Genomic DNA, 13,349 nt, shown 5'->3' with positions numbered 1-13,349 from the left:
ACGGACCACTCCAGTCTCAAGTGGTTGATGACACAAAAAGACTTGAGCGGGAGATTGGCGAGATGGTCACTCCTACTGCAAAGATACGATTTTAGAATGGAACATCGTAAGGGCACCCTGAATGTAGTACCAGACGCGTTGTCGCGTTTTGACGTTGACGAGTTAACTTTCACTACCACACCCGGAGAAATAGACTTAGTCTCTCCCGAATTTACCAGCAATGAGTATTTAGACTTAATTCGGACCGTCACCGAAAACGAGGAGTCACTTCCGGATTTACGAGTTGTGGACGGTGTAATCTTCAAGAGAGTTAAGTTTCGTAAGGGGTTGGAAGGGGAAGAAGACTCGCTGTGGCGTTTGTGGTTGCCAAAAGGGTTGACTGAGGAAGCAGTGAGATTAGCACATGACGCTAACCGGAGTTACCATGGCGGATGGCAGAAAACCTTAGAGCGTGTTAGGCAGAAGTACTTCTGGCCGCAGCAGGCTAAGGACGTCAGGGACTACGTCCAGCGTTGTGACACCTGCAAAACGGTAAAACCCACCAATCAGCAGTCGAGACCACCTATAGGGAGTACCTTTGAATCCGAAAGGCCATTTCAGCGGTTGTATTGCGACTTTCTAGGGCCGTATCCGAGATCCAAGCGGCGAAATCAATTTCTTTTCATAGTACTAGACCATTTTTCCAAATACGTTTGGCTAAAACCCATGCAGAGAGCTACCACTGTTAACGTTATAAATTACTTCGCTTCAGAAATTTTTCCGGCTGTAGGGGTCCCTGAGTTTATTCACAGTGACAATGGTAAACAGTTTATCTCGAAGGAAATGAACCAATTTTTTGCAAACTACGGGGTGACGCACGTGAGGACGGGGCTATATTCTCCCCAAGCGAACGCATCCGAACGCGTCAATAGAGAAATTGTTTCTAAGATTAGGATTTTCCTGAAGGATAAACCTGACCACACTAATTGGGATAAGCATATACCCGAAATTTTATCAGTTTTGAGAAGTGATTTTCATACGGCGATTCAGTGTTCTCCATACTTTGTATTATATGGCCAAAACATGGTCCAGCATGCCTCAACGTACAACATTTTAGGGAAACTCGACAGCCTTCGAGAAGACCAGGTTACGGTAGAAAGCCGAGCTGACAAGTTGACCAATATTCGTGAGCAGATCCGTAGAAATTTAGATCAGGCCAAGGATAGGGGAGCAATCACCTATAACAAGCGCTCTAGGCAAGTCAACTACAAGGAAGGTCAGGAAGTTTTCAGAAGAAACTTTGCCTTAAGTAACTTCAAACAGGGCATTAACGCCAAATTCTTACCGAAATACCTGAAGTGTCGCGTGCTTCGAAAAGTAGGCAATGCGTTGTATGATCTCGAGGACCTAAACGGGAAATTAATAGGTCGCTTCCACGCTTCGGACATTCGTCCGCAATGAACCGGAAAACGTTTCCTTACCGAACTACAATTTGATTTTTTTTTATATACCCACCAATTGGACTTTTGTCTGGGCGTTTTGGCGGTCGGGGACATCTCGCCCAGTATCCTCCCCGAGCACTGACCTCATAGGATGTTCACACGCGTACTCACCGAGGACCGTGAACACCCTGGCAGTCCACGCTTAAGCCGGACTAGCCTTTCGGAGTTTGGACGAGTTCTCCCCATCAAAATGTCTATACTTTTTTTTTGTCTTGCCTTTTGTGGGGGCGATAACCACTAAAACCTTTCGGAGTTTTGACGAGTTCTCCATAACAAATGTCTACTTGCCGCAAAGCCCTTTTAAAACTAGGAAACGAAATTAATTCCCAAATTTGACTAAATTTTTTTTTGATGGACCTATGTTGCCCGGCTAGCTCGTAGTAGGACTTTGAGACTCTTATCTCAGGGGTGAGTCGTGCCCCACGTTGCTTGTCGTCGAAGTTCCCTGGCAGTAGCTTCCCACAGCTGACCCGGTTTCCTGTTCGCTTCATCGTCAGGTCTCCAAAGCGAAGCAGGTTTGTTACGGTCTGCTGCTACGGCATATGGCTGCGATCCACTTGGGAGCGTGTTCACGGGAACACACCTAGCGATGTGGCGAAGGTTGCGATGAAAATTATCGAAAACAAGAAGAAAATGACAGACCGGCGATCACTAAGGAAAAAAGATCCCTTTTTCTAACTACCACGTTTTCTGAGACGACACGAAAAAAGAAGAAAATTTCAATTAAGTGGATGGCACGCGTCCGGAAAGGCCAAAAAAAAAAAAAAAAAAAATGAGAATACAGCAATAAGTGTGTAATAGATACTCGTGTGGACTTGGCATTTCAGTACAAGCCAACAAAATTTGAAACAAGTTGAAGTGACGATTAATTGTACTACGAAATTGATATCAGCAACCATAACCTAAAAGTCTAATGAGTTGTGAAGGCTTTGACTAAACTCCAAAACGTGTGCGTACGTGGGTCTCATCGTTGGAATTGCGTGTCGTCTATGAAAAACGGCAAACTCATACAGAACAAGTGGTTCCAACATATTTTTCCAGCTAAGTCTTTAGGAAAAGGCACTCCGTTCAACTATAAAAAAACAAAGAAAACTAGTTGTACACCAGGAAAGTGCAAATGAAGTAACAATATTACAGAAGTTACGAGAAAGATATCTGCAACGTTATCAATCAATCTGCAGAAAAATAAATGTGATCTAAAAAGACAACATTTGAAAATCGTTTATAACATACTTCTCTGCTATTAACTATAAAAAGCAGAACTTATTCCATTTATGTTCAATCAGTCATCTTTTACTAAGTATAAAATATACGAATTTTGCTGAACGCATTAAAACAGCGAGGAGTCTCACTACAATTGAAAAGTTGGTTCAAACATTTGCAAGCGGTTAGGTGTACATGAATGTGGTTGCAGTAAAGTTACAACCACCTGTGGCACACACTTTATATGCTCATGTGCCCGTTGAAACGGCAATGTTAGCCACAACCCATCTATATGGTCCAACAACGACTCAATTGGCAACACCACCACCAGACTTACAGAAACCACCAGTTACAACAACAACAGCAGAGCCGTAATTACAGTGCGGCAACAATAGCGCCAACGAAATCGCGCGCTGCCACCATCCGCGCGCACGCTACCATACTCGACGGCGCATCGTCGCGCGCAATAGCCACCAGCTTTACTAACAACGGCAGCCGGGCCGCCAACTATAGGCCGCTGCAGCATCACGACGCGGACCGCAACAACAACAGGGCCCCGAACCTAGGCCTGTTGCAACGCCACTCACAGTAACCACAACATTTAGAACAATGGGTGAGTTCGTTCCATGTCACTGACCACTACACTCCACTTAAGTCTTAATATGCAGTACATTTCTTTTACAAACGCTTATTATAAAACCTTAGCAAAATTACTTTGAAAGCGCGAACGCAAGATTCAAACCATATGCAGGCCGTTCATGAGAGCGCAATTTTTTTGTTGGGTGTAACCAAGCGAAAATTTTTTTTTGTTTCGTTTGGTTCGAAAATTACTGCTAACATGCGGTCCTGGTCTAAGTAACAAGTCGTAGCATACCTATAAGGTTCTTTTTTTGTATTTCATACACTCAAAAAAAAAAAAAAGAAAGGAACTAAGTATAAATACCTTTCCCCGTTTGGAGGGTTATCAAGAACTAAATGTAAAAAGGTTGCAATCAATAAAATTTTTTTTTTCTATATACAATTTAAGGAAAATATATCCAAAGTTCTCAACAAAAACTCACAAACAAATAAAATAAAGACGTATAGAAACATTTAAGCATATACGTAACATATTTTTGTATTATACCTTATATAACACAGTTGTAGATGTACATACATACGAGCATATGAGAAAGAAATGAAAATATGCGAAAGTTTAAATAATTCAAAAGAAAGAAAAATTTAAGCTAATTGTATTTATTCTAGAGCTTTGCTTAATTTACAATTATTAAGAGATAAATATTGATGATAATGCTTTGATTAATAAAAACCTGGTTGAGATTACTGTTCAAATTCTTCCTAGTAGAGACCTTCAATGTGAAGAAATTGAACTTTCGGGAAATATTAATGAAAATTTAACAGAAATTAATGATGAAGATTCTAAAGAAGAATCTCAAACTAAAGCTTCATGTTCTGGATTTCCAAGTCTTCTTGATAGTTATAAAGCTGTTGGTAATAGTGTGACTCAAAGTGGTCTTCGTCGTTCTAGTAGATTAAAATATAGACATGACAGCTTTGATTAATTTCATTCATTATACGTTCCGAATATTAATAGTTTAATCTAAGTATCGACTTTATTGATTTTCTTATTTAACATTGAATAAAACAAAATGACTGGCGTCCTGTGGAGTAACTCCAGTATTAGCAATTTAAGTTAAAATAAAACAAAGAGTTTGTAGACATTTCAAATAAGTTCTTAGATGAGGACAGCTTGGTTGGCAATAACCACCTAAGAAATTATATCGAACGGTTATAAGGAATTTATAATGAATTGTCAATAAATTTAAAAAAAAAATGGGAATGCTGATGATTCGTCTCATTTAGAAGGCACTTAGGGAACCAGGTAAGGGGCCACCGAAATTTTAGGTGCGTCGGTGGCCATGGTTATTTGAGGGTGGGATAATGCACCGGGCGTCGCAACAAGACCCGCGGCGCCCCCTATGTATATTCGGCCCTTTTATTTTTTATTTTTAATTTTTTCAGCTTTTTTGTTATTTAATTTTTCAGCGTTTCTTTTGAGTTTGATTTAAACTGTTAGTAACCGGTCATCTCCGGTTCGGTAATTTTTTTTTGCGGTTATTTTTTTTGAATTTTAAATTTTTGAATTTTTTTTGAATTTAGATTTGGAATGTTAACGGTCTGTCCGTGACATCCGGTTCAGCCGGATGTTGTTTTATTTTGTATTGATAAGCGTTTTGAGTCGGTCTCTGCGCTTCTGCCAGGTTTTTTTGAATTTGACAGCTGCTAGTTTTGATAGGCATGATAGGAACATTTTTCTGTTTATGGCGCAGGAACAGTAAGGTTGGCAAGGACCCGCCCCAGCCGACAATGACTAGCCACTGTGCACCAACATATCATGCCGACCGCCTTCCTTACTGCTTCCAATGTAGATGCGATACCATAACAAACCGCCTTAACAAGCAAGACAGAATAGAACGAAAACCTAAAAATCGATAAAGATAGCACCGCACTAGTGCTGTTCGCCACTTTTTCATGCGCACGCCGGAATACTGCAAAAGTTCGGCTTTTTTTTGTACTTTTTCATATGCAAAATTGAAAGTTTTCAAGAAATGTGTATTTACAAATGCTTCAACAATTCCCTTTGCTATCACTAAATATAATCTTAATAACCAAGTTTTGTATAAATGTATGTATGTTGTGTAAGTAGGTTCAGAAGGTGCACATTTTGATTAATTGCAATGATTTTCGTTTATGTTTTGTTAGTTTGCGAATGTCTCTCTTGCATATTTGATTCGATTCCTACCTTTTTTACATGTGCAGATGATGAACGAGACGTTCTTTGGATTTTTGATTTAATCCTGATTGATTTTACTCGCTCCGCCAGCTTAATAATTCACAGATTTTACCTTTATATTTAGTAAAGAATCACCACAAAGTTCTGAACTTTTGCTCTTTGCACAATGCTACCACAAGTCTCTACACAAACACAAAAACAGCAACAAAATTAATTAGGGGTGCTTGCTGCGTCGCTGCAGATAAAATTTTCCCCAGTCGGTTTTTTTTTTTTTTGCACTCACAAGTTTGAAATTTTAATTATACTTGTTTGTTAGAATGTTAGTTCTACTACTCTACTACTCTGCTTTGAGTATAGCAAAAGTTCAAAGCTGTTAATTCACAAAACGATTTGCTTTTATTTAGATTCTCAAGATATTTTCTTGATGTTAATTAGAAGCACAAAAAGAAGCCGCCGTATTCCGTGAACACAACCGAATTTATCCAAATTTCATATCGAATTGTCAGCAAAAATATACAAATTTGCTTCCAAGAATTTCTTGTCGCCAGATGCAATCCACAATCAGATGCGTTCCAATTTGTTCTTTTCTGTATTCTCTATGAATTGCATTTCTTGGCAACAGGGTTGCATATAAGATCTGACCAACATTTTAAAGTAATTTTTTACTCCAGGTTTTTCGAAATTTTGAAATATTTTTGTGTAAGGCCGTGACACAATAACATTTTTCATATAGATGCGTTTAAGAGCCTCCTGCGATTTACAACCAGATTGACTGAATTTTGTGTGGGTTAGTGCAGTCGGGTGGCTTCGTGACACACGTATTTGTTGTCGGCTACACGTAGAAAATCAAAAATTTTTGATTTTTTCATTTGACGCTTGCTTATTTGATAGTCGCGGGGTGTGATTGACAAAACAGCAGTGATGTATTTAGTTTTTGTCGACATTCAAAATGAAAAAGTGCGCGGAAGAACAGCAATTCATATTAAAATTTATTGAAAATTATCAATGTTTAGCAGCTTTATGGAATGTAAAGCTTTTATTATTATTTAATAAAATTTTTATTATTTTTTTTATTATTTAATAAAACCGCTGTATTTGCAGGTTAAAAAAAGTCATCATCCGATGACGGCATATTCACGTCCGAACGCTACTGTTTCTCAATGCAAATGTTGATTGATGGCTTTTATTTGATAGTCGCGAGCGTCCAATACCCGACACGCACACATACAAAAATTCAGTCAATATGGTTGTAAATCGCAGGAGGCTCTAACACAAGGTTATGCATTCCAATAACATGACCACACTCAACCAAGATGTTGCGTTGCTAAATATGAAAGAACTTCAGACTTGGCAATTGAAGTTTATTACGCCCTGCACATTCATATACAAAATTTCGCGAAGCACTGTTGTAAACATTCTCCCTATACAAAAGTGCGTTCACACTAAGCGACGCGACACGTTCCACAAATTATTCGCTGCATTTTTGCCTAATTGATCAACTTGGTCGTGTCGTGTCGTCCGACTATCGCTATATGTGCATGGTTCCATAAGAATATATGCAAAGACAAAGAGGATATACATATCTATCCTCTTCGGCAAAGAATATTTTGTGGCTACGTGTGCCGTCGCTTAGTGGTCACGCACTTTTAAGCTTCGTCAGTTTTTCTAGGTTGGAATCCAAGACAAAATAAAATAATGTCATATAGGTATTATTCTTCTTGTCACTGTTCCTTGTCCCTTCCAATAGGTGCGATTACTGACAAATTGTGATTTTGTTGTTGTCGTAATAAAGACATGTCTCGACGGTTTTGGGGAGTGTGATAGTTAGTTGTTGTTGTAGAGATTAAGAAGATCACCCAATATTTTGGAGCAGCACCCTGTAATTTATGTTCGCTACTGCACGTTTGACAACCAGCTGATGCCAATAAATTGACACGAGCAAAAATAAACATTCGATTTCATCAGTTAATCCAGAATTATATCTAGTTTTGAGTAATTTATAGTTTGCATACACTCACAATGAAGGGTCCACCAACTAAAGAAGTAACGCAATTGATACACGACGTCAAAGTGCGGTAAGAACACCAACATATTTCACACCCATTCACAAACATTAAGGAAGGCATCCTTGAATATATTTCAGTAAATTGGAAGGCTCCTATAACATAACGGTAAAAACACTACAATTATTTAAGAAAATCATCAATGGACAAGGATGGGCGAATGCAGAGTGAGTTAAGTCATTGCACAAACCAATTTTTATCTCAAGACTTTAATTATTTACAGGGAGCTCATGAATATAGTGCGTACTCAGGGACATATTTTGCAATCTGCGATGCCACAAGAGATTGTCACAGCCAATATAGCGCGACGTATGCTTAAATTGATACGAGAAGAATTTGATTTGTTGAAAGCAAAGGTAAATTACAATTTAGTATATTATTGCACTAGACTTGTACATTAACTGTGAGTTCAACTATTAGGTACATCAATTTATAGATGATCAGGCTTCAATGTCACTACATAAACTTGTTACACAAACTAGTAACGATGTTAGCATCGATTATACTGAACCAAAGCAAGGTTTACGTGAAGCGTTGCTAGATCATTTGCAAGAAATGGAAATCGAATTGGAAACAAGTTCAGAAAATATATGTGCACAAGCCGAGGAACATATACACTCTTCAGAAGTTATACTAACACTAGGACACTCGCGTAGTGTTGAGAATTTTCTTAAACGTGCTGTTAAGAAACGGCAATTTTTAACTATCATCATAGCTGAATGTGCACCAGATTGCAGGGTATGTATGTAAGCTTGTTTCAAAACCTTTTTTGTAGTGTGATATCTACTACAGCCTAGCTTAAACACCGGCGCTAGGTTTACTTCTTAAAACCGTTTCCTCATATTTGTATTTCTATTCAACTATAGAACATTTAATTGCCTATTACAGTGCCCGTCGTAAACCTTAAATTAACACTAAGTCGACTTTTAAAACCCATTCCTCCTAGCTCGAAGTATTTTTTGTTCAACCGGTAAACCGAATATGCGTGTGGATTTATTCACGCCGCTGACCAATTTATATAAACGGGTTTGTTTAGAGTGAAATGTCGAACTATTCCACATCTTCCTATTGGGAATGATTCTTTTTATGTGTGTAGCGCTGGCAGCTCTTGTAATTTGGTTTTTGTTGTTGTTGTTTTGTTTGGATGTTGTTGTTGTAGCGATAAAGACACTTCCCTAAAGTTTTGAAGAGTGTTATAATGTTGATTGTCCTTTGCCAGATATAGATCTGGAACATTCCGGTAGCAACCACCATTGAGGTACAAGCCCGACCATCTCGGGACGATATGGCCTTCTAGCCCATACCGAATCCACCCTCTAGTTCCATGAGGAACGTGGGGTCACAGAGCCTTGGCTACCAAAGAAACATGACTCGCCAAGGGTAGTTGAGGTTGACAATTGGGCTGTAGAAGCTATAAACTGCGCTGACAACCCCTTGAATCATTTGAATATTTTAGAAGCATCTTACGACATGCATACCTGCTGTGGATAGATTCTAAGCGCCCTAACCCGCTCTTGGACTTTAAATTCATGTGGAAGTCGCCAGCGTTAAGGATAATATGATACGGTACATTTCCGTTATGATTTGAGACGGCATCGTCTTGCGGAACTGTCTTTCTCACTCTGCACGGCTTTTGGGGAGACGATCTGGAAAGGAAAAAGTGATGTTTGTTATTGTGTGACGTTATTTAGTTTAGGGACTAGTTCGGGCTTATAATTACATAAAACAAATTTGAGGGTTTAATTAATTCTAGATGGGAAAGTTTCTCTTCTTCCTGTCGAAGCGATAGTTTTTTTAAATAGCATCTATTACTAATAATCCTTGCCTTCTCTTCTCCAGGGTCACAATTTGGCAGCCAGCTTGTCAAGCGGCAATATTGAAATTATTGTCATACCAGATTCAGCCATATTTGCTATGATGTCACGCGTTAACAAAGTCATCATTGGTACACATTGCGTCCTAGCAAATGGTGGCCTACGTGCTGCATGCGGCTCATACACAGTTGCTCTAGCAGCTAAACATTATTCAGTACCTGTAATAGTACTATCGCCCATGTATAAACTTTCACCTGTACATTTATACTCATACGAACAAGATGCTTTCAATTTAGTAGGCTGTGCAGGAGATGTTATCGATTATGATTCCATAGCGTCACATTCAGCTAAAGTATATAGTCCAATATTCGATTATGTACCACCTGAGCTCGTAACTTTGTTTATATCGAATATGTAAGTGCAAAACAAGTGCAATTTTATTTTATGAAAATAGTAACATTTTGTTATATCTTTTTTAGCGGTGGTCATGCTCCCTCATATGTCTATCGACTTTTGACTGAACTGTACAATCCTGAGGATTATGAGATATAAAATAGTGTCACAACATTATGGCAAAATGGGGAAACAAAATAAAACAACCAGCTTAAATGTTAAAATATTTGTATTCTTTGTCTTATGTACGCGAAAAGTAAGGTGTAAATAATTTTAAATGGTGGAAGATAGTATTATAGTATATTAAAAATACCAAGAATAGATGTGTAAATGCACAGTGGTGTGCTTAAAAGAAATTTGCTTTAAGAAATTAGCTCGTGAATGAAAAAGACCAAGGAACTACTTTATCGTTTGAAAATCATGTTTGCTAATCCTCTTCCATGCGTTATAAAATAGCATTTAGAAGCCAAAAATGTTCATAACGCCAAGCTATTCTAAAACGTTTTCCAATTTTTTGCCTTCACTTTATCATTCCAAAACATTTTGCTGAAACGTTTTCAGTTCTGTTTATCATTTTAATTATTGTGAATTTTTCAAAAATTTGGGATGATCTATGCGATCACACAATAAAAAATACTTTCAGCGACTTGAGGTATGCAACAGTTTTTCATGATTTATTTCATTTACATTTGCTGGACAATAGAACATTGCTGTTATGTTAATTTAGCGCATTTCCAATCATGCACTTTTGTAGAAAACAATCCAATATGATTTTTAAAAATTTGCAATTTCAAGGCGTACGTTTTTTGACTCAATATTTTCTCTGCAGTTAAATATTGCAAATTATAAATGGCCATCGTTAAGGAAATTTGACTAGCAATGCAAAAGCGTTGGTTGTGATTTTACTATATCGTTCCTGTTGTTGTTGTTGTTGTAGCGATAAGGTTGCTCCCCGAAGGCTTTGGGGATTGTCATCGATGTGATGGTCCTTTGCCGGATAAAAATCCGGTACGCTCCGGTACCACAGCACCATTAAGGTGCTAGCCCGACCATCTCGGGAACGATTTATGTGGCCACATTAAACCTTCAGGCCATTCCCCCCTCCCCACCTCCAAGTTCCATGAGGAGCTTGTGGTCGCCAGAGCCTCGTCTGTTAGTGAAACAGGATTCGCCGCGGATAGGTGAGGTTGACAATTGGGCTCGGAGAAGCTATATATTGCGCTGGCAACCTGAAGGGTTGCGTTACACAACCCCTTGAATCTGGTATTTTAGTCGCCTCTTACGACAGGCATATCTACCGCGGGTATATTCTGATCCCCTAACCCGCTGGGGCTATATCGTTCCTAATAAGTAATTATGTTGATTTATCGAACTAATTTGTTCATTGTACCCCACTGCACGCCAGCTTGATTTTGTATTTGCTTTGTGCTATCGTTTGCTATTTTAAATACTGTATTAAGCAAAGGCTTGTACTTTTCTTAAGCCCCTCGGCCAAGCCCATCTAATCCAATTACAAATCGACCGCAAACAAACACTTTTTATTTTATTTTACACTAAGTGTGCCCACATGAGGTATCTGTTCACATTCGGTTTCCGGCTCAATTCCGCAGTACTTTGAAATTACTTTGATACACAACTTTTTTTCTATTTTCAATATCAAATTGTCACATGTCAATAGAATACAATTTTTTCTTTTAATAATTTTTCAATGCAAATTATCACAGTTTTCGAAAAGCAAAGGACAAATAAACAACTCGCGCGCGCTGTGGTTTATTTACTTAATAAAAAGAAGACAAGTAAATTGAATTTGTTCTAAGGACTATTATAATAATAATAATAAAGTGTTGCAAAATATATTCCACGAAATATTAAAAAAATAAATTTAATAAAAATAAAAATATTCCGTCCAACAAAAAATTTTAAAGTAACTACTATGTGATTTGTATAATAAATGCAAAAGCGAATTTAAAATTATTGTAAACAAAGAGTTTGTTCGTCCGCCAGAGTTGCTTAGTTCACATCTATTGTACCTATCCATTATGGCTGAGAAAAAAATTGAATATAACGATCTACGGCGGCCACCGTGGTGCGATGCTAGCGTGCTCCGCCTATCACACCGTATGCCCTGGGTTCAACTCCCGGGCAAAGCAAAACCAAAATTTTAGAAATAAGATTTTTCAATTAGAAGAAAATTTTTCTAAGCGGGGTCGCCCGGCAGTGTCTGGCAAGCGCTCCGATTGTATTTCTGCCATGAAAAGCTCTCAGTGAAAACTCATCTGCCTTGCAGATGCCGTTCGGAGTCGACATAAAACATGTACGTCCCGTCCGGCCAATTTGTAGGGAAAAATCAAGAGGAGCACGACGCAAATTGGAAGAGAAGCTCGGCCTTAGATCTCTTCGGAGGTTATCGCGCCTTACATTTATTTTTATTTTAACGATCTACGATATACCTGCATATAAAAATTGTAATAGTGCATTTAAAGCATCGTTGAATTAAAAGCATTGCCCGAATATTTTTAGAAGCGGTGCAAAACAAACTTTACATTCATAGGCAATTTTTAACTTTAGCTCAAAACTGCTAAAACCCATTCAAAAATATCGGGAGAGGTGTCAGAAGGCGCACCCAGGACCACGAATCCGAAAGCGGAAATTTAAAATTTTCATGTCGTTGCTGTGATTTCTATAAAAAAAACGGTCAATTTTTTGCCCGGGTTTAGTTTTGATCTCCAAATTGGTGTTGGACCCACTCAGGGTAACTCTTTATCAGCGCGGGCGTGGCCGCCAATGCAGAATTTCCACTTTCGGGTTTTGTGGTCCTGGGTAAAAGCGCGTCTTCTGATACCTCTCCCAATATTTTTGGTTGAGTTTTAGCAGTCGTGACTCAAGTAAAGAGTCCTGGGTCCAAAAAACGTCTTTTGACACCCCTCTATATTTTTGAACGAGTTTTAACAGTTGTGAGATAAAGTAAAGCATTACGCCTTCTTTTCATAGAGTCTAATTTAGTTTTGCACTCCTTTTAATAAAGACTACACAAATTTCTGAGGTTGCTCTCTCCATTCAGAGAAATAAGCTCTTTTTTGAAAAACTTAATCAAGAAGTCGCTAAAGGGTTGAAGTTTCTACACCTTGTCCATTATGGAATCAGAAGTTGAAATAAATGGAAGATTACAGAAGATTTACATTATTTGAACCAGTATAAGAAAAACGTTGAAGAGTGCCTAGAAACGATCTATTGATGGCCCTGAAATAATCTGGAAATAATTCTGAAAACAACTTTAAACTGTCCCGAAACAGCTTCGAAATAATCCTAAAACCATCCCGAAAAAATTGCAAAATGATCCGAAAATAACCAAAAACTATCACTAATTTTCAGTGCAATTTCCGAAAACAATGTCGATATTGTTGTGAGGTTAGGTTAGGTTGAACTGGCCGGTCCATGAGTACCTCACATAGACTAAATAAGTCCGTAGAGTTAACAGAAGTTTGTTTTAACGACCAAAATGAAAAACCCTATCAAAAACCAGGACCTATGTTATAAAATAACTCAGTCCTCTTGGCAAATACTAGAAGCTTCCTAGGACTTAAGCCACTTGCTGCTTCTA

The 13,349-nt window shown here is 38.3% G+C and overlaps 2 protein-coding genes across 3 annotated transcripts in view; one reads left to right on the top strand and one right to left on the bottom strand.

Annotated features, from left to right (window-relative positions):
- The window catches only part of Adar (Adenosine deaminase acting on RNA), a 276,010-nt gene extending 269,975 nt beyond the window's left edge, over nt 1–6,035 (bottom strand). The window contains exon 1 of one of the 2 annotated variants that reach the window (XM_067785366.1): nt 5,488–6,035. The gene's annotated coding sequence lies outside the window, so the exon portion shown is untranslated. The remainder of the gene's footprint in view (nt 1–5,487) is intronic. The other variant, XM_067785365.1, reaches the window with a different exon arrangement.
- A 1,338-nt stretch (nt 6,036–7,373) lies between these two features.
- On the top strand, nt 7,374–9,972 carry eIF2Bbeta (eukaryotic translation initiation factor 2B subunit beta). Its single transcript, XM_067785359.1, has 6 exons — nt 7,374–7,553; nt 7,622–7,708; nt 7,765–7,897; nt 7,962–8,279; nt 9,381–9,769; nt 9,835–9,972. Exons 1-6 carry the CDS (start codon nt 7,498–7,500, stop codon nt 9,905–9,907), a joined length of 1,056 nt encoding a protein of 351 aa, XP_067641460.1. The 5' UTR covers nt 7,374–7,497; the 3' UTR covers nt 9,908–9,972.
- Nucleotides 9,973–13,349: the final 3,377 nt, after the last annotated feature.

The sequence above is a fragment of the Eurosta solidaginis genome, chromosome 4 (genome assembly GCF_040869045.1).
Source record: "Eurosta solidaginis isolate ZX-2024a chromosome 4, ASM4086904v1, whole genome shotgun sequence".
In the NCBI taxonomy this organism is placed as follows: Eukaryota; Metazoa; Arthropoda; class Insecta; order Diptera; family Tephritidae; genus Eurosta; species Eurosta solidaginis.
This window is presented reverse-complemented; position numbering and strand designations above follow the sequence as displayed.

Bases quoted from the DNA above. Each gene is read 5' to 3' on its own strand.
- eIF2Bbeta (XM_067785359.1), top strand. From the start codon at position 7,498: ATGAAGGGTCCACCAACTAAAGAAGTAACGCAATTGATACACGACGTC. The intron at 7,554-7,621 runs GTAAGAACACCA...AATATATTTCAG, and splicing joins ATACACGACGTCAAAGTGCG to TAAATTGGAAGGCTCCTATA. The intron at 7,709-7,764 runs GTGAGTTAAGTC...AATTATTTACAG, and splicing joins CAAGGATGGGCGAATGCAGA to GGAGCTCATGAATATAGTGC.